Below are 23,688 nucleotides of genomic sequence, written 5' to 3'. Positions count from 1 at the left end.
TTTAATAAAAAAATAATCGATATACAGCTGTCGCATGACCCATATCTTTCCCAGCCTGTCTGCAGGGACACATAAGCAGGAGGAGCTTCTAGTCCTTGGCTGCTGTTCACGGGTTAAAAAAAAAAACCTTTTGAAACATAGAGTAAAAATAATATCAATAAACTGTTTTAAATTATCATACAAATAAATATAAATAAATACACATTATATATATATATATATATATATATATATATATATATATATATATATATATATATATATATATATATATATATATATATATATATATATATATATATATATATATATATATATATATATATATATATATATAAAAATTATGTGTTCGTGTGAAATTTTAAATCCTTTTTTTTTTTTTTTGGCAATAACATGGTGTGGGCGCATTTCTGCCAGTCACGGGCTATATCACACATCTCCAGCTTTTAGAATAAGGAGGAGGTGAAGCCTCCATTAGTCTTCAAGTAATATCCTGCAATTTTAAAGCGTGAAATGTTGGGTATCTATTGACTTGGCTTCACATTATACACACATATATTGTAAGGGGTTAGCTCGGTAGCGGGGTGTGTGACCCCCTTGGATGGGTTCACTACACACTGAATTTATACAGACAGGCAGTCGAAGACGGTTGAAAACAAAGATTTTGATTTATTCTTCCATCTTGCTGGAAACAAGTGCAAGCATCCAAACAGCATAAACAAAATCAAACATAAAATAATCCCTGGTCACTTGGGGCGTCTATCTTCACCACACAGGAACCTATCTATGGAGTCTGGCCCAGCCTAGTGCTGGGCAGACACTGCTGGTCATACAGCAGAAAAACAATAGTCTTTTGATTTTTATCACACAGAAAAATCAATCACTTCCTCACCTCCTCAGAAGACTTTCAGCTACTGCTCTCTTTCACTCAGGATACAGCAAATCAGTGGTAATCCTCTGGATTATTTATAGAGGTCTTAATTGCCTCATTCTGAACAGCTGAAGTTTTTCAACGCCCTTAGACCTTTTCTGGCTACTTTTGCAGCCGACGCCTAATAACAATTGGTGTATTGTCTAAACAAGGCAGAAATGTATGTCCCGTCTGTGACGACACCCACAGATTTACCTAACTTCCTGTCACAATATATATATATATATATATATATATATATATATATATATATATATATATATATATACCATACTGATTTTAACTTGTAACAACAAATGTTAAAAATAGGCCTGGTCTTGAAGTGGTTAAAATAAACAGCAGCACTCACTGATATTTAAACCCAAAGAAGTATCCTAGTGTAAACTAAAAAAGGATTGTGTGGTGCTGTCACTTTAGGCCTCTTTTACAGGGGGCGGATCCACTCAGTGGATTCTGCTGGCTCAGCAGGGGGTCGCTCAGTTGATTCCCCCCCCTGAGCAGGCGAATGACGGGTCCGCCTCCCGCTCACTCTGCAGGGATGGACATGTCGGAGTCCCGCTCTCCTCTATGGTGAGATCAGATGAAAACGGACACATATATACATATACACATGTCCAGTTGATTAGGGGGTGTGGTCAAACTTGTTTACATAAAATAATATATGAAATTGCTTAACCACTTCATTACTGGGCACTTAAACCCCCTTCGTGCCCAGACCAATTTACAGCTTTCAGCGCTGACGCATTTTGAATGACAATTGCATGGTCATACAACACTACCCAAATTATATTTTTATCATTTCTCTTCCGTTCATGGACGGACACAGCAGCCTTTGACTGTAGGGTTATATCCGCTTCCTTCCAGGAGAGTTAGGCAGAAATGCAGCACTTAAAGTGTTAACCTTTCTTTTTAGTGCAGCTCCTCCCAGGGGGCGTGGTTTCCCGGGTATAACCCACACCCTGCTCTTGCAGCCTCAGTTTTTCTCTGCCTAACATCAGAGGACAGGCACTCTAGAGTCCTGTACTCTGGAGATTTTTTTTCTTGCGATTTTTTTTTTATTTTATTTTTTTTTTAATTTTTTTTTTTTTTGCTTTTTATTGTTTTTGTTCCTGCATTTTTTTTGAATCCTGAGATTCTTCTATCAACTGCCAGCTGGGTGACAGGCTGGGTCTTGACTCTTGTAGTCCCCCCATGTTCGGCCATCGAGCATGTGCTGGCCCTCAGCTCAGCTCTGGGTCGTCCACGACAGGCCCCTTTGCTCCAGAGGTGGCTGGGGAACATCTTGTTCTAGGGCACACATATGACCGGTCTTTATGGCTTTGTCACAGTGTGTCTGTGACAAAGCGGACGTTGGTTCTGTCTGGGATACCTCCAGCCAGTGGTCGCAGGACGGGTAAGTAGTGGCCCCTTGCTCAGGTAGGGTTGTATGGCTGGAAATTTCCCCTGGGAGGTCGACTGAGGGTTTGCCTTGCTTTCCTCTCTCCCTTAATTCCTCTCCCTCCTTTCCCATTTGGGTAGCGGCTGTGAAGGGGTGCTTTCTGGGGTCTCTTTTTTACACCGGGGCCTGTGTGTGTATAGCGGGGGCTGTGTGTTCACTTGTTGGTCTTTTGGGGCTGCGCTGTGTGGCGGCCGTTTTAGCGCTGCAAAAAGACCACAAATCTGCCTGAGGAGACAGACGCAGCGCAGCCGCCTTCAGTGCACACCTCTGACTAGTCTCAGCTCACGCTGCACCAGGTGGGGTGGTGAGTTCCCTGGGGGCCTCTACCTCTGCTGTAACAGCCTGGAGGTGACCGGTGGGTGTTTCTGCCTTGCAGTTTAGGGTGACACAGGGGTGGGGCATTATGGAGCCTGAACCAGGTACTTCTTCCCCAGCAATGCCTGAGTTAACCCTTGATGCCCCTCCCCCTGCCACATCTGTTGAGGCAATGTCGGCTGTCCTGGAGGCTTTTCTCGCCAGGTTTTGAAGCAGCTAGTGCCCAGAAGGGGGGTAAAAAGCACCCCTCCCTGAGCCTGCTTCTGGGGATGTCTCTGACGCAGAATCTGGCTCTGCTGTTGCTTCTGTAATGTCGGATGATGCAGGCTTAACCCACGCGGACAGTGAGGATGACTCTGCTTCAGGGTCAGTCGCTGATAGGGAATTTGTTGGAGCTCTTATTTCTGCGGTGCGTGATACTCAGAAACTTGAGGATGTGGCGGAGACACCTGATGCGCCAGTCCCTTTTAGGTTCCGCAAACCGCCACGTACCGCAAAAGTGTTTCCTTGTGTTCCTTATTTGGACAAATTGTTGTACAAGGAATGGGATACGGCGCAAAAGGTTTTTGCCGTTCCAAAAAACTTTGCGACCCGTTATCCTTTTGAGGAGGACTTTTTTAAAAAGTGGGTCTCTCCTCCGTCTGTGGACTCTCCCGTGTCCAGATTAAGCAAGGCCACCACGTTGCCTGTGGAAGGGGCTCCTGCATTTAAGGATCCTGCTGATAGGAGAGTGGAGGCTGTGGCCCGCTCCCTATTCACTGTAGTGGGTTCGGCGGTGAGGCGCGGTTCTGGCCGGGACTCTGGTGTTCCAGACTCTGACCGAAAGGGCGAAGCTCCTGCTGCAGGAGCTGGAGGAACGGGATGCTTCCAAGACCTGTAAGGACCTGGCTGAACAATTGGTTCAGGGTCTGAAGTTCGTCTGTGAGTCGGTCCTGGATACGCTCCCCTTGCTTTCCAGGGCTTTCGCCTATGCGGTGGTATTGCGCCGCCTTGTGTGGCTAAAATGCTGGTCTGCGGACCAGTCCTCAAAGAAGGCCTTTGTGGATTTGCCTTTTAAGGGTGAACGGCTTTTTGGGGCGTCCCTGGATGACATCATTAAGGATGCCACTGGTGGTAAGGGCACACTGCTTCCACAGTCTGGGAAGTGCAAGGAGCCTCGCCGCAAGCAAGGGCCCTCCTTTACTACCCCAGAGCGTTTTTTTTGTGCGCCTGGCACGGCAGGAAAAGGTCCGCAAGGTGCTAAGGCCCCCGCTGTGGGGCAGAAGCGCACCTGGTACCGCAAGCCCAACAAGCCTGCGGACAAACCTGCTTCCGCATGAAGGTCTGCCCCCACCCGTGTCTCGGGTGGGGGGCCGGCTTCGCGAATTCGCGGCTCGGTGGAGGTCTTTTCTGTCCGACCGTTGGGTTTGCGAAGTGGTTGCCTCGGGGTACAAGATAGAGTTTCTCTCTTGTCCTCCAAACAGATTTTTTTCCTTCCAACCTCCAGCTTCCTCCGGTTTGCTGGCAGGCCCTGTCAGGGGCTGTCCAGGATCTACTGGACAGGGGGGTGATTGTACCAGTTCCCTCGTTGGAACAGTTTCAGGGGTTTTACTCCAATCTGTTTGTGGTCCCCAAGAAGGACGGGGTCCACCCTATCTTGGACCTCAAGGCCCTCAATTGCTTTGTCAAGGTGCAAAAGTTCAGGATGGAGTCGATTCGCTCGGTGAGAGCGGCACTCCATCAGGGGGACTTCCTGGCGTCCTTGGATATCATGGACGCATACCTACATGTTCCCATATGCACAAAGCACCAGAAGTTTCTGCACTTTGCGATCGGGGAGGATCACTTTCAATTTGTGGCCCTCCCGTTCGGCTTAGCCTCTGCACCGCGGGTTTTGACCAAGGTGCTCGCCCCGATACTAGCCCTGCTGAGACAGCGAGGGATCGCTATTGTGGGATATCTGGACGACCTTCTCCTGCGTGCTTCCTCAGGCTCAGAATTGGAGGACGTGTCTATCACGTGTCAGACTCTCCAAGAGTTCGGCTGGCTTCTGAATATCCAGAAGTCAGTGTTGGTTCCGTCCCAGAGACTGGAATACTTGGGACTAGTCCTGGACTCCGGAGGCGAGAGTGTTCCTCCCGATGGAGAAACTGAGGAACCCTGCAATCTGCAGTGAATCAGTTGTTGACCCAGAAGTGGTCGTCTCTTTGTTTCTGCATGAGAGTTCTGGGTCTGATGGTGGCCTCTTTCGAGGCGGTCCCGTATGCCCAATTCCACACCAGGGAGCTACAGAAGGAAGTTCTGTCTCATTGGGACAAGCTCCCGTCTTCTCTGGATTACCAGATTCAGTTGAGCCATCTGATCACATCTTCCCTGGTGTGGTGGCTGACGTCTCCGGTGCTTCGGACCAGGAAGTCTTTTCTACCATGCCGCTAGCAGGACAGTGGTCACAACGGATGCCAGCCTCTCCGGCTGGGGGGGCGTTTGGGGCACCCAGTCAGCCCAGGGGCGTTGGACTCAGGAGGAGTCCCGCCTACCGATCAATATTCTGGAGCTCCGAGCAATCAAGCTGTGCCTTGCCAGGTGGTCCCTGGAGCTGCAGGGCCGACTGGTCAGGATCCAGTCTGACAACGCCACGGCCGTGGCGTACGTCAATCATCAGGGAGGCACAAGGAGCTCAGCTGCAGCGACGGAGGTCGCGCACATCCTTCGGTGGGCCGAAAGGTCCGTTCTGGCTCTATCGGCCGTGTACATTCCGGGAGTTCAGAATTGGCAAGCCGACTTCCTAAGTCGCACAACTCTGGACCAGGGGGAGTGGTCTCTCCACCCAGAGGTGTTTCAGGGTCTGTGCCAAAAGTGGGGCACTCCAGACGTGGACCTTCTAGCGTCCCGCCTCAACCGGAAGGTGCCACGGTTCGTGGCCAGGTCGAGAGACCCGTGGGCGGACGCGTCAGACGCGTTGGTGGCTCCTTGGGGTCACTATCGCCTAATTTACTCCTCCCCCCCCCCCTGCAGCTTCTTCCTCGCCTGCTGCGCAGAGTGGAAGCCGAGGGGATTCCAACAATCCTGGTTGCCCCAGATTGGCCGCGCCGGTCCTTGTACGCGGACCTGGTGCGTCTGGTGGCAGACGTCCCCTGGCGTCTACCCTTGAGAGAAGATCTCCTGTCGCAGGGTCCAATCTTCCATCCTGCTTTACAGTCGCTGGCTTTAACGGCGTGGCTGTTGAGAGCCAGGTACTAAAGGACTGGGGCCTGTCTGACCCGGTGATCTCTACCATGCTACGTGCACGGAAGTCTACTTCGAAAGATTTACCATCGTACGTGGAAAGCCTACATCTCTGTGTGAGGAGATGAAGTGGCACCCTCGTACATACGTGATGTCCCGGATTCTGCTGTTCTTATAGCGGGGAGTGGATCAGGCTCTCGCCTTGAGCACGGTCAAGAGCCAGATATCTGCTCTGGCTGTTTACTTTCAGTGTCCCTTGGCAGCGCACTCCTTGATACGCACGTTTGTGCATGGGGTCTGGCATGTGGCCCCTCCGGTGCGCCCTCCACTGCCTCCATGGGACTTGAATTTGGTCCTCTCGGTGCTTCAACAAGCTCCCTTTTGAGGACATTCGGAAGATCCCTTTGTTGACTCTGTCACAGAAGGTGGTTTTTCTGGTAGCAATTGCCTCAATCAGACGGGTGTCTGAACTGGCGGCCCTGTCCTGCAAGGCCCCCTACTTGGTCATCCATCAGGATAAGGTGGTACTGCGTCCACGGCCCTCTTTTCTTCCTAAGGTCGTTTCGGCCTTTCACATTAATGAGGACATTGTTCTTCCATCTTTATGTCCTCAGCCGAAGAACCCGAAGGAGGCCATTTTGCATTCCCTGGATGTGGGTCGGGCCCTTCGAGTATACTTATCAGCGACGGCTCCGTTCCGGAAGTCGGACTCACTGTTTGTGTCGGTGACTGGTCCCAGAAAGGGCCTGACCGTCTCGTCGGCCACCATTTCCAGGTGGATCCGACAGGTTGTGCTTCAGGCCTATGCCCTGAAGGGGCGGGCGCCTCCTTTTCGGGTCACGGCGCATTCGACCAGGGCGATCAGTGCCTCTTCGGCTTTCCGACATCAAGCCTCTGTGTTACAGGTGTGTAAGGCAGCGACCTCGTCGTCGGTCAACACTTTTTCATCGTTTTACAAGGTGGATGTGAGTGCATCTTCTGATGCCTCCTTCGGCCGCAGGGTGTTACAGGCGGCAATTTAAGGTTGGAGTTCCTCCGTTGAGTAACTCCGGTTTTGTTTGGGGTGAAGCTTGGTTTGCTGTGTTTTTCCCACCCCTCAAATTTTTTGACACTGCTTGAGGACGTCCCTACAGTCAAAGGCTGCTGTGTCCGTCCATGAACGGAAGAGAAAATATGATTTTTGTACTCACCGTAAAATCCGGCCTAAGCCCACGTAATTCAAAGTAGGCTGGTAGGGGGCGTGTTGTATGGAAATTAATCGTGACCCCACGTAAATGACGCGCCTAACGAACGGCGCATGCGCGCGCATGCTCAGTATCGCGTTGAATTTTCTTTCGTAAATTACACCGGCTCAATGTAGTTAGTCGATGTGAACGTAACCTACGCCCATCCCCATTTACGCAAAAGAAGTAAAATACGACGCTGTTCCGACGTTTCCGACGTCCATACCTTAACATGACTTACCCCTGCTTTGAGGGGTAAAGTTGCGCTGGTCGTACGCCTTACGTAAACGGCGTATTTTAATACGCCGGGCGCAAGTACGTCCGTGAATTGGCCTATTTAGCTCATTTGCATATTCAACGCGAAAATATATGGAAGCGCCCCTAGCGGCCAGCGTGAATATGCACCCCAAGATACGACGGCGTAGGAGACTTACGCTGCTCGTATCTGATTCTTTGAATCAGGCGCCAAGATACGACGCCTCACATTCAGACTTACGACGGCGTATCTGGAGATACGCCGTTGTAAGTTGTTTCTGAATCTGGAACTAGGTGATACTCCTGCGCTGTGTAGGATAAATGGGAAAAGGAGGGAGGTGATGGGGGGCCAGGGAATGGGTGTGGGCACTGCAGCAAACAAAGAAAAAATCTGTCCAATACAGACAGTGAATAGTGATTAAAAAGTGTATATGTCTGCGCTGTGAATTAAACTAGTGTTATAAGTGAGCAAAAGGAAGGGGAGGGGGGGAGGGGTGAAGTAGTGTGAACTTGGGAAGTGAAAAACTATGCAGACAGAAAATGGAAGGGACCTATGTGACAATCTATAAGTACAGTCCTAACTGGACCGTATTAAAAATCCATGGTGAAAATGCTTTGGTGAAAAAAACATATAAGTGATGAAGATAAAAATATATGAAATATATATGATATGCAAAAAGTCCCGGATTAGTCCAAGTAAATACAAAACAGTTCCAGGTGAAATTAATGGAGTAAGTGGATGGTTGAAAGTGAAAACAAAATCCAAATGCACGTGGGTGGAAAATGTGCAGTTTGATCAAATCCACAACAGCATGCAGCCCACACCATAAGTGATCTTGTCAGCTTACCTCAGCCATGAATAAGCACTGAAGCCAGTGCGAAACGTCGGTATTCTCCTGTTCCCATTGCTGTGATCTGCTGTGTTCTTGCTGTTGATTTGAATAAAGACAACCTGTTTGGTTTGGAGTGCGGCTGTCCATCCCTCATCTTTTTACCAATATTTGCCTTAGTGCATTGCCTGCACCCTTGGAGTCCTATATTTTTGAAACGACCCTACAATAGACCTACCTTGAGCGGTGATCTTCTCTCTCACCACAGGCCAATGTTTGAACACAGGCAGGCCAGAGTGCATTGGGTGTTTTTCCCCGGGAACAGCCCAGTGGGAGTGGTCTCCCCGCTGGGCATGCTGGGGAAGGATACTTAAGGGGCAGACGCTATTTTCTTGGGGCTCTTTGCCTCGTGGCCCTCCTGGCTCGAGGTATGTAATGGTCCATTTTCAGCCCCGGGACCTCGTTGGCCCGAGGCTGCAATTCCGCCAGGTATGTCCAGTTTTCTTTAAAGGTGATCCTGTGCTGTCTGTCCTGCGGGAGGAAGCCACTCAATGGAGGAAACCAGGGGAGGACCTGTCCTGGGAAGGACCAAGTGGAAAGCTGGTATCTTGGGAGAGGCCTGGTAACTTTATTGAAGGATGCACCGTATTCTATGATGCCTTACAGGTTTGCGGGTTGGCTTAAAGGCTTTAAATTGTATGGCTGGATATCTGGGTACTAAATCCTGTGGCAGAGGATTCTGGAACAGTTTATTTCTACTTTCAAAGAAAGGTCTGTGGCAGAGACTGTATTCTTTTTTTGTCCGTGTGCCATCACAGCTGCTAGGCCAGCGAGAGGAGCCTATCCGGGTGAGCAATACCCACTCTGAGGAAAGTGGTGAGTGTGACTTTTTGAAACTTAGAAGTTCCCCAGTGATCTACATCGTGTGCCTGAACCTCCCCCTGACCCTCCGTCCCTCTACCTATACAAGTTTGTGTAAAATAAAACCTGACAGAAAAGGGATTTACAACTTGTGTGGACATTGAAGTTTCTTAGACTCTCATCTCCTAGACAACGAAAAGTGAGGTAACGTGCAAGACCCAAAACTAAACCAACAGCTCTTATGGGGGTAGTGCTACACATCTTATTAGGCCTAATAGGATGCTTGAGGCTTGCGCTACATCCCATTCTGTCTCATCTATCTTATTGAGCCTAATAGGATGCTTGAGGCGTGCGTTACACCCCGTTCCATCCCATCCATTCTATTAGGCCTAATGGGATGCTTGAGGCGTGCATTACACCCCATTCCGTCCCATCCATCCTATTGGTCCTAATGGGATGCTTGAGGCATACTTACACCTCGTTCCATCCCATCCATCCTATTAGGTGGATTGAGGATTTGTGAGTCAAGGATTGTGCTCCCCTAACTCCACTACATACATACACTTTGAGGCAAACAATGGGAATTGTAGCTCTCTGTTGATTTTCTAAATAATTTATAGTCCCATACCCGTCCAATACACGCAACCCTCTGATATCAAATCTGTTAATTTTAAAAAATCTGCTGCAAAGAAGACATTCCAGAATTGTTTTACTGCTAGTATGACCAGGGCTTTTTTTTTTTTTTTTTAAGCGGGAACGCATAGAATGTATTCAATGGAAAGGGGTACTAGAGTGTGCTGGAGGGTCTATTGATGTTGGCTGCTGGAGGTACCATGGTCATTGGGGGGGATCTATTGTTTTAGGGGGTCTAGTGCTGCTGGGGAGGTCTATTGTTGCCAGTGGAGAATCTACGGTTGCTGGAGGGGGTCAATTGTTGCGGGGGGGGGGTCTATTGTTACTGGGGTGGGGGATCTATTGTTGTTGGCTGCAGGGGATCTATTTTATTGCTTTTCTTGTTATCGGTGTCAAAATTAAACAAATTACTTGGTTCTGTATTCCTTAAAAGGGGTGATACTGGGAGGTGGGTAGTAGGTGGAACCAAGGGACAGTGCTCGAAGGTGGGAAAGAGACTGAGACCAGGGGTGATTTGGCAGTACTTGCACCTATTTCCTGAGAAAAAAAGCCCTGAGTATGACAACTTATTGGGTGCTTCATAGTGGACATTTTGCAGAAAGTCACTAACACCCCAAAATTTTCATATCCATTTCAAATCTTCATTGCAAAATGATGGCAGTCATACGTATACCCTGGGGCAGGATTTCAGGGGTTATACAGGATCCCTTTTTTAAAGTGTATGTATAGGGAGAAACTTATTTTTTTTCCTGTTCTGTTAACCTGTCCAGAACACCCAACACTCTCTGCTGTCAACATTTTCAGTCTAGCAAAATCTGCAGCAAATCAGAAATGTTTTAGTTTTTATGCACATGTTGAGCTACAGTCTGTGAAATGGATAAACCAATGGTCCTACAGGTCCACAGTGGCTAAAGGGCTATGAGGAAAAATAGAGACAGTGTTTTTTTTTTTTGTCCCAGGAATGAGGTAAGGCCCCTGCAATTGCCCGCCATTGGTGCTCAGTGACACTTGTGTATATAGTCACAGTAATGAGAATACAGTTTGCCACAAACTTTGAAAAAAATATGCAGATAATGGGCATTTATTTCTAGTTTCATAAGCAACCTTTCTATCCCGTGGCTGAGGGTTTCAGCCTACCTGTAAATTGCAGTCATCATCTTATATTGCTGACAAATGCTGCTTTATATTTAATTGGTACAGTATTCTAAATTGCATCTGCTCTTTTATTTCCTATACTGTACCCTGGTAAAAAAAAAAAAAAAATTCTCTTTTATTGGTACTATACATTTTAGCCAGTAGATGGCTACATTGCAAAAGGATAAAGAAACTGAATAGAAGTGATGGATATGGTCTCGTTATTATATATCATGTCCCGAATGGCGTCTCAGATCTAGTGCAAGATCAAGAGCTCCTATTGCCAACCTAGCTTGCTCATTAGACACGTTGTACCATTCCCAGAGTACACCAGCAGAACCCTGGCATTATGAGTTGCTACAAAAAGAGTTCAGCATTTGAGGCTACTCCTGAGGGTTCAGAGTTTGGGGTCCCCCAGTTTAACTAGCAATACTGAAATGGATAATTATCCTCTTTTTACTTATTTGAAGTTCCTGTTGTATTTTAATGTACTAGGACAGAAAGGATAAACACATTACTTATTTAAATGATTTATAAAATTCATTGCCTTTTACCTATGTACAGTACAAAAGAAAAAATGGCCAGACAGCTGCCTCCTTTTTATGACACACCTCCATCCCCAAAATGCATACAGTAAAAAAAACTTTAGCCCGTGGGACTTTTAATGAGGTGAGCATAAGGCCCCTTTCACACAGACGGATAGAATGGTGCTTTTAGCTGCGGATTCTATCGCAGCTAGAAGCACACAATGCTTTCCTATGACACCCTTCACACACTGCATTTAGCTGCGGTTTCGTTACCTGCGGTTTGGTGCGAATAGAAAAAATAGAATTAAATGCGTCCAGGTGGCATCTGTCACAGCTATAGGCACATAACCGCAGGTAATCGCAGTGCACTGTGTCAGCTGCGTTTGGTATGAATCTTGAGGGGAAACTACACGCCAAATTTTAAATAAAAAAACGGCATTGGTTCCCCCTCCAAGAGCATACTAGGCCCTTAGGTGTGCTATGCATTTTAAGGGGAACCCTGTACGCTGAAAAAACGGTATGGGGGTCCCCCCAAAATCCATACCAGACCCTTATCTGAGCACGCAGTCCGGTCGGTCAGGAAAGAGCGAGCGTTTTGGGGCAGGGGGCCGCAGGGCACTGTGTCCCCATGTTGATGGGGACAAGGGCCTCTTCCCGACAACCCTGGCCGTTGTTTCGGGGTTTGTGGGCGGGGAGCTTATCGGAATCCAGGAGCCACCTTTTAATAAGAGGGGCCCCCCACCCTAGGTGAATGAGTATTGGGGTACATCGTACCCCTACCCATTCACCTGGAGGAAAAAAAAATTAAAAAATAACACACTACACAGGTTTTAAAAGTCATTTATTAGGCAGCTCCGGGGGTCTTCTTCCGTCTTCGGGGGTCTCTTCTTCTGCTCTCCGGTGCCCTCTTCCTTCTGCAGGGCTTCTCCGCTATCTTCTTGCAGTTATTTTACTAGCGGGGGGGCTCGATCTTCCTCGTAGCCTTTTTCCCTCTTCTCTGGTGTCCTTCTGCCGGGCACCGCTATCTTCTTCCAGCTCTTTTACTAGGGGCGGGCCGGTCTTCCGCATCATCTTCTTCCCTCTTCTCTTCTTTGATGTTGACACGTGGCTTCCTCCCGCTGTAATGCCGGGCGCGTGGTGTGCAACGATTTATATGCCTATGCCTCTTATGACATCAGTCCCATCATGCTCTGGGTGGTGACGACATAAGGGGGCGGATATCAACCAGTGATGTAAAAAATATAACACACATTAATGGTTGTGGTTAGACAGAAAGAAGGGGGCCTGAACAAGGAACACCATACTCGGTTGATTTGGTTTCAAGGGCTGATCCCCGAAAGGTGACAGCGAGGGGTTTACCTATGTACAGCGTCTGACATGCCTTTTTTACATGTGTCCCTTTTTATTAAAAAAAGCCTTAAAATGTCTCGGTCACATTTCTGACCTTTTTCATTCTTCTCCATTGCTTTTTACAGCTAAAATGCCCCACTATATTAAAGTGTTACTACACCCAGCACCCTTCATTTTCTCTATCTGGTCTCCCACAGTGCACAGAACATGGACATGCAATTATTTTAGTAAATATAAACTGCTAAATAGTTTTTCTCATCGGCAGTTAAAGCAGTCTTGTGACTTCTATCCGTGTCCAACCGAGCACTGGTTAAAGCTTGTAGGAGGAATTTTCATTCTCCTCTGACTGTCCTACGAAGCTGTATGACCCCTGACTTTGTCTGGATAGTGCTGTTCACCTCCCCAAAAGAACTAAAACTAAGCATGAGCACAGTGGCTCCAAGGCTCTGTTCTATCAGCAGATGGATTGGGGACAGTAAAAGTAGGGGAGGATCAGAGAAGACAGGATAAAACAGCCTTTTTACAAAGTGTGCAGGGTAACATGCTTTACTGCATACAGACTGATTTTACTGTTGTGAATTTAGTAACACTTTTTTAATAAGCCTTTCAAAAACCTTGGAAATTCAGTCCGCGTGCATAAAAGAATCTTATAATCAAACAACCAATTACCTGCAAATATTGGCTTTGAGTAATGTCAGTATGGTAGGGAGTGTGGCACATTTTGTCCTTGTGAAGGACACTGCTCATCTTGTGGTCGCGCACACATCCCTTGCTGAACCACCAATGAAAGTCAAATCTAACTGGTGAATGGTGGAGTGTTGTCTGTGGTCACGTTGGCCTGGAGCACAAGTTTTTGTTTGGAACACACAATGTTAAAGAATGCATATCACAACTTATTTCTTTGTGTATAAAGTATTTTATTGGACTTTGTATGTATGTGTGTATGTATATATACTGTATATGTGTGTGTGTGTATGTGTGTGTATATATATATATATATATATATATATATATATATATATATATATACATACATACATACATACATACATACATACATACATACATACATACATACATACATACATACATACATACATACATTATGTTTCTGAACGAATAGGCTGTTCCCAGAGTGCTGTATCAAGGCACCTCAGTGGGAAGTCTGTGGGAAGGAAAAAGTGTGGCAGAAAACGCTGCACAACGAGAAGCGGTGACCGGACCCTGAGGAAGATTGTGGAGAAGGACCGATTCCAGACCTTGGGGGACCTGCGGAAGCAGTGGACTGAGTCTGGAGTAGAAACATCCAGAGCCACCGTGTACAGACGTGTGCAGGAAATGGGCTACAGGTGCCGCATTCCCCAGGTCAAGCCACTTTTGAACCAGAAACAGCGGCAGAAGCGCCTGACCTGGGCTACAGAGAAGCAACACTGGACTGTTGCTCAGTGGTCCAAAGTACTTTTTTCGCATTAAAGCAAATTTTGCATGTCATTCGGTAATCAAGGTGCCAGAGTCTGGAGGAAGACTGGGGAGAGGGAAATGCCAAAATGCCTGAAGTCCAGTGTCAAGTACCCACAGTCAGTGATGGTCTGGGGTGCCATATCAGCTGCTGGTGTTGGTCCACTGTGTTTTATCAAGGGCAGGGTGAATGCAGCTAGCTATCAGCAGATTTTGGAGCACTTCATGCTTCCATCTGCTGAAAAGCTTTATGGAGATGAAGATTTCATTTTTCAGCACGACCTGGCACCTGCTCACAGTGCCAAAACCACTGGTAAATGGTTTACTGACCATGTTATTACTGTGCTCAATTGGCCTGCCAACTCTCCTGACCTGAACCCCATAGAGAATCTGTGGGATATTGGGAAGAGAAAATTGAGAGACGCAAGACCCAACACTCTGGATGAGCTTAAGGCCGCTACCGAAGCATCCTGGGCCTCCATAACACCTCAGCAGTGCCACAGGCTGATTGCCTCCATGCCACGTCGCATTGAAGCAGTCATTTCTGCAAAAGGATTCCCGACCAAGTATTGAGTGCATAACTGAACATAATTATTTGAACGTTGACTTTTTTTTTTATTAAAAACACTTTTCTTTTATTGGTCGGATGAAATATGCTAATTTTTTGAGATAGGAATTTGGGGTTTTCATGAGCTGTATGCCAAAATCATCCATATTAAAACAATAAAAAGGCTTGAACTACTTCAGTTGTGTGTAATGCATCTAAAATATAATGAAAGTCTAATGTTTATCAGTACATTACAGAAAATAATGAACTTTATCACAATATGCTAATTTTTTGAGAATGACCTGTGTGTGTGTGTGTGTGTGTGTAATATATATAATGTGTATGTGTAATATTTTTTTTTTTTTTGGGAAAACATACACTTCAATGGAAAAAAAACCCGTAAGGTTGGCCCAATTTTTTTTTCAGAGTTCCGAGATGCCCCGTAACTGAGTTTTTTCCCCGTCGGAAATCCCGGCCTTGTGGGCATAAGCGTTATTTTTGATTATCAGTTTTTAACACACATTTGTGTCTGTGACAACAGCTGCACATTTTATATATTCTATTTTGTACACTTGTATGATGGAACGATTAGGGCACAAGTGTATTCTTTTTTGGGGATTTTAGCATAATCTTTTATTTGCCTAGAGTTTGGCTTTTAACCTCTGCCAGGTTTTAACCACTTGCTTACTGTGCACTTAAACCCCTCTCCTGCCCAGACCAATTTTCAGCGCTGACGCACCTTGAATGACAATTGCGCGGTCATACAACACTGTACCCAAATTACATTTTTATCATTTTTTTCTACCACAAATAGAGCTCTCTTTTGGTGGTATTTGATCACCTCTGCAGTTTTTTTTTTTTTTTTTGTTATAAAATTTTGCAAACGGGTAATTTTTCTCCTTCATTGATGTACGCTGATGAGGCTGCACTGATGGGCTGCACATGCAATAGCCGTCATTCGGCTATAGCGTCAGTGCCAACTGGTTAATTGTGGATGGTGTCTCAGTTTAGGGGATTCACCTTCTCTATTTGTCTTTGGTATGGAAAGTAATGAGAAATCCAAAATTTCAGGAAACGGATGATCGTTGAAAATCTTCCAATCTTCCTGTTCTGATGACTTCTGTCAGAGGGGATGGCCTCTCTAATGGGACACAGACAGGAAAAAGGTCTACTAGAGGTCTAAACCATCCCTACTTTATCCAAAACTGAAAAAATAAATAAAAAATGTGCTTTTGCATACACTCTCTAATAACTTTTGGGGAAAAAGTACTTTTAAAATAATTGTAAACCCAGATAAAAAAAAAAAAATTGCTTACTAGCCCATTATGTAATACTTGCCTTAGATCGAAGCTGTTGCAGCGGTCCCCGCACATCGCTGTGACTGGCGAAGTGTCTCCCGGAGTTATTTTCGGGTTTTGTGGGCTCCGGCGCTGTGGTTGGCCGGAACCACGATGAGGTCGCTTGCGCATGGGAGCCTTTTCTTCAGTGCTCATGTGCCTAAGACGGCGCAAGTGTATATGATAAATATCTCCTAAACCGTGCAGGTTTAGGAGCTATTTACAGCACCTACAGGTAAGCCTTTTGATAGGTCCAAGTGGTGTAACAGGCTTTACCAACACTTTAACCGGTTTTAAAAGAATAGCTTTATTTAAAAGAGAAGTAAGGTGTTTGTTTAAAAACAAAAATACTTACCTAGGTGGATGCAGCATCGCTCCGTTGCTGCATCTGTTCCCCATAGGCTCCAACACTGAGAACTGAGCTTTCAAACACTATTGATCACTCACTGGAGCACTGGGCTGTGGAGCAAGTGGCTCGCTGAGAGTTTGATCCGGGTGCCATTCCAGGCACGTGGGTAGACCCCGACTATATGGTTGCGATCTTTGCCCAGCCTGGACCGGCTCTGTGATGTCAACCGACAGCGGGCTTTAACCCGCTGTCTGCCTAAAACTGGTCACGGGAGTGCAGAACAAAATGCACTTCTGTCATCCACAGGAGAAGTACAACCAAATGAGCTATGGCTGTACTTCTCCTTTTTAATTATCTTTAAGCCAGATTCTATGAATTTCAATTTTATATTTAGGTGGGAACACCAAAATCAGTCCAGCGTCTGCTACTGAAGGGAGCACACTTTGTACAATCTAGTCAAAGCCATTTTATCTCATTAAAAATGCACACGATATCATGGAACATAACGTTAAGTCCTCATAATTCCACGTCACATTTTATCCGTGAGAAACGTATCATTTTTGAGCCAAGATCCTCTAATGCAACATTTTACAATGTGTATATACTGTAGCTTTCTATCCAGTCAAATGTACCCATGGATTGCTTTTATCCTCTTACAAATGTTTTTTTCATATTCATTTCTCACTTATTGGAAATATTCAAACGGTTTCAGTATTTTCATTCTTTAATGCACTGTTCTTGTTTTCCTTTTATAGAATACTAACGGGGGGGGTGGGTGGTTGTGTGTGTGTGTGTGTGTGTGTGTAATTACAAAGGACTGGTCAGCAGCTTTGCCTGTGGTCACCATGCAGCTGATCTTTCCTCGTTATTGACCCAACCTGTCTTGTTCTTCACTATGTGAATGCAGCATCTTGGTAGAAGCAGGGCTCTGCTTCCTCATGTCAGAATCTCCAGCAAGGGGAACAGTGAGCAGCACAGTAGTGACATCAAGTCTCCTGAGAATAGCAGTTGGAGGCAGTGGAGCCTTAATCTATCATGGCGGATATACATCCACAAGGCTATATGCACAGAAATGCCAGAGCATCCTCATATTTTAAGAGAATTGCCCGATAATTGATACATTTTCAGGGCACTACCTAAGCACAATTAACACTTCTATATGTTTTGTATAATGTAGCTGTAACGACACCCTGTGTATGAGAGGGGTTAAAATCGTTTAGGATATTCCATTTCCAAACATAAGGCAGCTACCAGACACTCCAACCAGGTGAACAAGAAACCCATACGAATAATTCTCCCCCACATACAAGACGACGCTCCGTGTTGAGGTTCAAGCAGGAATCACAATCTTTATTGAAATACTACAGGTTTATATACAATAAAAGAGGAGGTGCATACATATTCTGCTCAAATTACTCTGAAAATACACCTGATACCAGACCTAATTAACATGAGCTAATTAACTAATCCCTTTAAGCAGCCAAGATGACTCGGAGGCACGACCTTTAGGCTAGACTTGCCGTCTTGTAGCTCAGAAGACACAATCAACATTATCACCAATCAACACAAAACTCCTTCCCACAATTACAGGGTCAATTGGCACAAGCCACAATGAAAGACCCTTAGAAGTTATTTTAGACTCATGTACATTATAACGGACAACAGACAGACAGGTGGCTGGAGGTGATGACATTGACATGTCCCAACAGTATGAATGAGTCTCTTTCTAATATGGCATATATCCTGGAAGATATTGTGGATAAATATCACTGTCCCATTTTAAGTAATCCAAGACATATTCTTAATGTCCATTATTTTCTTGCTCACCCTGTGCCCCTAATAGACACAGGGTGATTTAGACATAAGAGGTGCATGGGGAGCTGAAGCAAGGGTATCCCATACTTTGTAAGGGATTCTGGGTTCCACCAGCCCTCCTGTTGCAGTAGCAAATGTACTATTTTATTTTCCAATTTTTACGTCTACTTTAACATTGTAACAAATTATATCTGATAGAGTCACATTAACAATCTTTTAACTTATATCTCGTGCATATATTTGGTCCGCAATGATAATGTGTACAGTTAAATAACCTATAGCCACTTGTTGATTGGTTTTATCTCTTGCACCTTGGATTTTGGTCTTTGTCTTCTGGAAGAAGTCATAAACTGATAACGGTGGCATTTGGAGGTTCTGCAGTGATCTGTATAGCATCTTATTTGTTTTCTCTTTGTTATTTAGGGAAAGATGACTGAAGTGGAGCCAGTCCTGGATTTTTCATCTTCTGCAAGGACGGGACGTAGGAATGCTCTTCCTGACATTTTAGGTTCACCGGCAGGAGTAGCACCTTCCGATCTCCCTCTCAAATTAGCTGAAATGTCTCTAAATACAGGCAAGCTAACATTATGGATTTCAGTGTCTGCATTACCATCATTCATAAACCATGCACTTTTTTTTTTTTTTATGTTTTTGTGGGAGGATTTGGCTTTCCAATCCATCAATGAGTAATAGTATTTGTTAAAATACAGTGGTAAAAAAAAGTATGTGAACCCCTTGGAATTAACTGGTTTTCTGCAGTAATTTTCCATAAAAATGTTGCTGTTAGAAATGTGTACCTTACTAACTGATCCGTGGCTGCTGCCCTTCACTGCCAATCCCTTTTTACTGGCTTCCTCTAGCCCAGCATATAAAATACTAACCACAACGTACAAAGCCACCTAATACACTGCCCCCAGCTACATGACGTGATCTCAAGATATCACCCAAATTATCCTCTCAGCTCCTCCCAAGACATCTTGCTTTCTAGTTGCCTTTTTTACCTCAGTATGTCCGGTTAGCTCCTAACCTGTCTGCCTGTAAGCGATCCTTGAAAACTCCTCCACCTAAAATCTGTACTTGGGTCACCTCCACCAGATCATCCCCTGCAGCCATTTTCTTTTGAACCCCCCCCCCCCCCCCCCAATCAATTGTAAGCTCCATGAGCAGGGCCCTCCTATTCCTTCTATTTTGAACTGTATTGTAATTGTAGTCTCCCTTTATATTGAAAAGCTCTGTGCAAACTGTTGGTGTTACAGTAAAACCTTGGTTTGCAATCATAATTCATTCCAGAAACATGCTTGTAATCCAAAGCATTTTTTTTATAAAAGACAAGAGAGGCACTTCTAAGTGTAGCAATAAGTTGCTAAATGTTGTACCTTCATTAACCACTTAATGACCGCCGCATGTACATATACGTCGGCAGAATGGCACGGACAGGCAGATCAACGTACCTGCCTAGACGTGGGTCAGGGGTCCGATCGGGACCCCCCCCCCCCCACGGTACTTGCGGCGGTCGGTAAGCCTCTGGGAGCGATCCGGAATGAGGGGGCGGCTATTCGTTTCTAGCCACCCCCTCGCGATCGCTCCCAGCGAATCAGCTTCCTCCTCTGCCCGCCCTGCCTGTGTAAGGCCCCATACTCACGAGCAAACATGTCTGCTGAAACTGGCCCGCAGGCCAGTTTCAGCAGACATGTTTGCTCGTGTGTGGGCGCGAGCGGGCCGAATTCCAGCAAACATTTGCCCGCCGGGCCTTTTCCCAGCAGACAAATATTCCTGGACTTGTTTTAAAACAGTCCGCTGGAATTCTGCCCGCTCGGACATGTACGGTCGTCAGTACAGACCTACCGTACATGTCCAGGCGCCCGCCGTCCCTCGCATGCGTCGAATGACTTCGACGCATGCGTGGAAGCATTTTAAAGGCGGGCCGCCCACGTCGCCGCGTCATTGTCGCGGCGACACCGCGTCATCGACGCGGCGACACCGCGGACACGCCCCGCGTATTGTTTACGCGCGGACTTCTGTACGATGGTGTGTACAACCATCGTACAGAAGCCCTCTGGCAGACATGTATGGTGAAAACGGTCCGACGGACCGCTTTCACCATACATGTTTGGTCGTGAGTACCCGGCCTCAGTGTAAACACAGGCAGGGGGAAGTGATGTAATCTCTCCTCGTGTCGGTCTTTTCGACCAGCGCTTGAGGAGAGAAGACCTCTCACAGTAAGTTGCACCAACAGACCACTAACACCAGTACACACAGGCACACAAATCACCCCCCCCCCCCCCAGACCCCTGTCACAGTGTCACTGATTGCAGTGATCATTTATTTTCTGATCACTGCATTTTAGTGTTATTTGTGACAGAAAAAAGTGTTAGGGCAGTTAGCTTTAGGCCCCTTTAGGTCCAGGGTAGCCTCCTACCCCCCCCCCCCCTAATAAAGGTTTAACCCCTTGATCACCCCCTTTTGCCAGTGTCACTAAGCAATCGGTTTTCTGATCGCTGTATTGGTGTCACTGTTGCCGCTAGGTAGTTTTTTTTTAAGGTTCGCCTCCAGGTTTCTATAGCGTTGGGTACCCCCATAAATAAAGGTTTTAACCCCTGATTGCCCCTAGAGTTAACCCTTTCACCAGTGATCACCGTATAAGTGTCACTGGTGACGCAGGTTAGCCAGTTAGTTAGTTATTTTAGGTTCACCGCCAGGTTTTTAGAAAGCGTCAGGTACCCCCATATATTGCCCAATAAAGGTTTTAACCCCCTGATCGCCCCCTAGTTAACCCTTTCACCAGTGATCACTGTATAAGTGTTACGGTTGACGCTGGTTAGTTAGTTTGCTGTTTATAGCATCAGGGCACCCGCCGTATATAACCCAATAAAGGTTTAACCCCCTGATTGCCCGGCGGGTGATATCAATTCAATTTTAGCGTCAGTCAGGGTCTGGGTCGCCCCAGGCAGCGTTAGGTTAGTGCCAGTAACGCATACACCCATGCGCAAAGCATACACCCCCCTTAGTGGTATAGTATCTGAACGGATCGATACCTGATCTGATCAGATCTATACTAGCGTACCCAGCAGTTTAGGGTACCCAAAAACGCATTGTTAGCGGAATTAGCCCAGATACCCGCTAGCACCTGCGTTTTGCCCCTCCGCCCAGCCCAACCCACCAAAGTGCAGTATCGATCGATCACTGTCACTTCAAAAACACAACACACATAACTGCAGCGTTCGCAGAGACAGGCCTGATCCCTGCTAACAGTATTTTTTTTAAGCGTTTTCTACGTTTGCTTTTCTACAGTTGGGTGCTTTATTTACCCGTGAATCATCACCAGTGTACGACTAAATTTAGAGCCCAAAATGGCAAAGTGAATGTACACTGGTGAAGAGGCCGTCAGGATTCTGAGCATGACAGATAGTGAAGAGGAGGTCACGCATCTGTCAGATTCTGGCTCAGAATACGATCCTATTTACGACAGCGGCTCCATGCCAGATAGCTCTGACGACGAAGTTGTGGTCCCTGCTAGGCATGAGCTTTGTGTTCGACTCGAACGTATGTTCGACTCGAACATCGTCTGTTCGTACGTTCGACGAATTTCGAACAAAACGGGTCGTTCGCGCCAAAATCGAGTGACGCACGTTGGCCCATAATTCACTGCGGCGTTGCTCGCTGATGATTGGCCAAGCATGCACCATGACCCTGCATGCTTGGCCAATCACAAGGCGCAAAAAATGAAGAACCACAATTGGCCAAAACCAGGGTGGCTTTGGCCAATTATGGCTCAGGGGGTTAAGTACACGCCCCACACTATATAAGGCCGCCTGTAAGGCGGCCGCGTGTAGTGTGTTCCATCTTTGTTAAAGAAAAGAACAGTCGGACAGAGAGAGAGATAGAGACACAGTGTCTTTTCTACCAGATAGATAGATAGATAGAGCAGGAAGGCTAGTCAGTTTAGTTAAATTTACAGTGTGTAGAGGATATATATACATCCTAGCGTTGTTCATATATTTATACACTGTATAGCTTAGCTAGATCAGCTATTCCTATTGTTAGGCAGTAGATTGTGCTAGATGCAGTGCTCTAACGTGTTGTATTGCCTGCATAGTGTTTAGTTTACACCTAAACATAGTACTCAGTGTTAGTGGACGTGTGCTATTTAATTGCCCATAAACGCATTAGCTGTTACTGCACGTGGGCTATTTAATAGTGTATAAAGGTATATTGCGTGAGTGATAACGTCGTTCGCAGTCGGTAGAAAACGTTGTGAAAATGATCATGCAGTACGACGATACGAAACTTGACTTTTGGACTTTATGATCAGTGGATGAGTTTGTGGGTTTCATATGGGGAGAAAGCTAAGGCTTGACTGACATTAGTTTTTTTTTTTTATACATTTTGACTTGCAGAAATAATGGAGGCCTTCAGAGAACAGGAGTTCTTCACAGAATTTGTTCAAAGGGGGCCCCGGATGGAAACCCCCCTTTTTTCTAGAATTTTTCTTTCCCAAAAAAATAATTTATTGAGCCAAGATCTGGCATTGTAATGGCCCCCACCCCTAAAATAATCGACATATTGTTGCCACACAGCACTGGCACTTTGGGGGGCCAAGCCTGTATGGACAGTCTCACGGGCCACCACCACTGGAACATCAGTGGCCTCATCAGGCACAAGTGTCATGTAGTTTGTTGAGGGTCTCTTTAGGAAATTGTGTAATATTCAGGAGCAAAGTATGACATGGTTCTGATTCTACTTAAGAAACCTACAGTCCTTATCTTGTTTGCACCGCCTGTATACTGCTGTTCAAAGTATATAGGGCCAAACGGTCTTGTCAGGGCCGATCCTCGCTATAGGCTCACTATGCAAGCCGCTTAGGGCCCCGCAAAGCAGCAAAGGGCCCCCCAAATTACTAGAGGCCCCGTCTGGTGAGAAGTAATTTTCGCCCCCTCACCCCGCTTCTAAACTCGCTGGCTGAGTCATTTCCGACAGCAGAACACCCCCTCCCCCCGCTTCTCAACTTTCTTTAATGCGACATGTCACTGTCGTCAGGGTCCCCCCCCACTTCTCATTTTTAATGTGCCATGCCATTTTGCTTAGGGCCCCAGGGAGGTCAGGATCGGCACTGGGTCTTGTAATGACCTGGGGGGAGTGGTGGCGGGGAAACTCATGCTATTTTTTTTCAATGATTTTTATCCATATTGCAGGGACCAAACATCACATTATAGCCGCAGGCAGTATTAAATTAATCTCATGTTGTGCATGGACATTTCTAAACACGTGCCACTACTATAGACACCCAGCAGGTACCATATTTAGAGGGTTTTTATTTTTTTTTTCACTTTAAGCATCATTAAAATCGCTGCTCAAGAAAAAACTACAGTTTTTACAACTTTTTTTTCCATTGATACATGTTCCCTGGGGCAAGACCCGGGTTCCCAAAGACGTTTTCCAACAATAACTTGCATATTTGGCTTTAAAATGAGCACTTTAGAA

The 23,688-nt window shown here is 46.1% G+C and overlaps 1 protein-coding gene across 1 annotated transcript in view; it reads left to right on the top strand.

Annotated features, from left to right (window-relative positions):
- Positions 1 to 23,688, top strand: part of LOC120927334 (cAMP-dependent protein kinase inhibitor beta-like) — a 70,112-nt gene that overhangs the window by 28,729 nt on the left and 17,695 nt on the right. The window contains exon 2 of the mRNA XM_040337928.1: positions 18,631 to 18,781. Coding sequence (XP_040193862.1) covers positions 18,637 to 18,781 — 145 coding nt within the window. The 5' untranslated portion in view covers positions 18,631 to 18,636. The remainder of the gene's footprint in view (positions 1 to 18,630; positions 18,782 to 23,688) is intronic.

Source organism: Rana temporaria, chromosome 2, assembly GCF_905171775.1.
Source record: "Rana temporaria chromosome 2, aRanTem1.1, whole genome shotgun sequence".
Taxonomy (NCBI): domain Eukaryota; kingdom Metazoa; phylum Chordata; class Amphibia; order Anura; family Ranidae; genus Rana; species Rana temporaria.
Note: the sequence above shows the minus strand (reverse complement) of the source record. Positions and strands in the feature narration are given on the sequence as shown.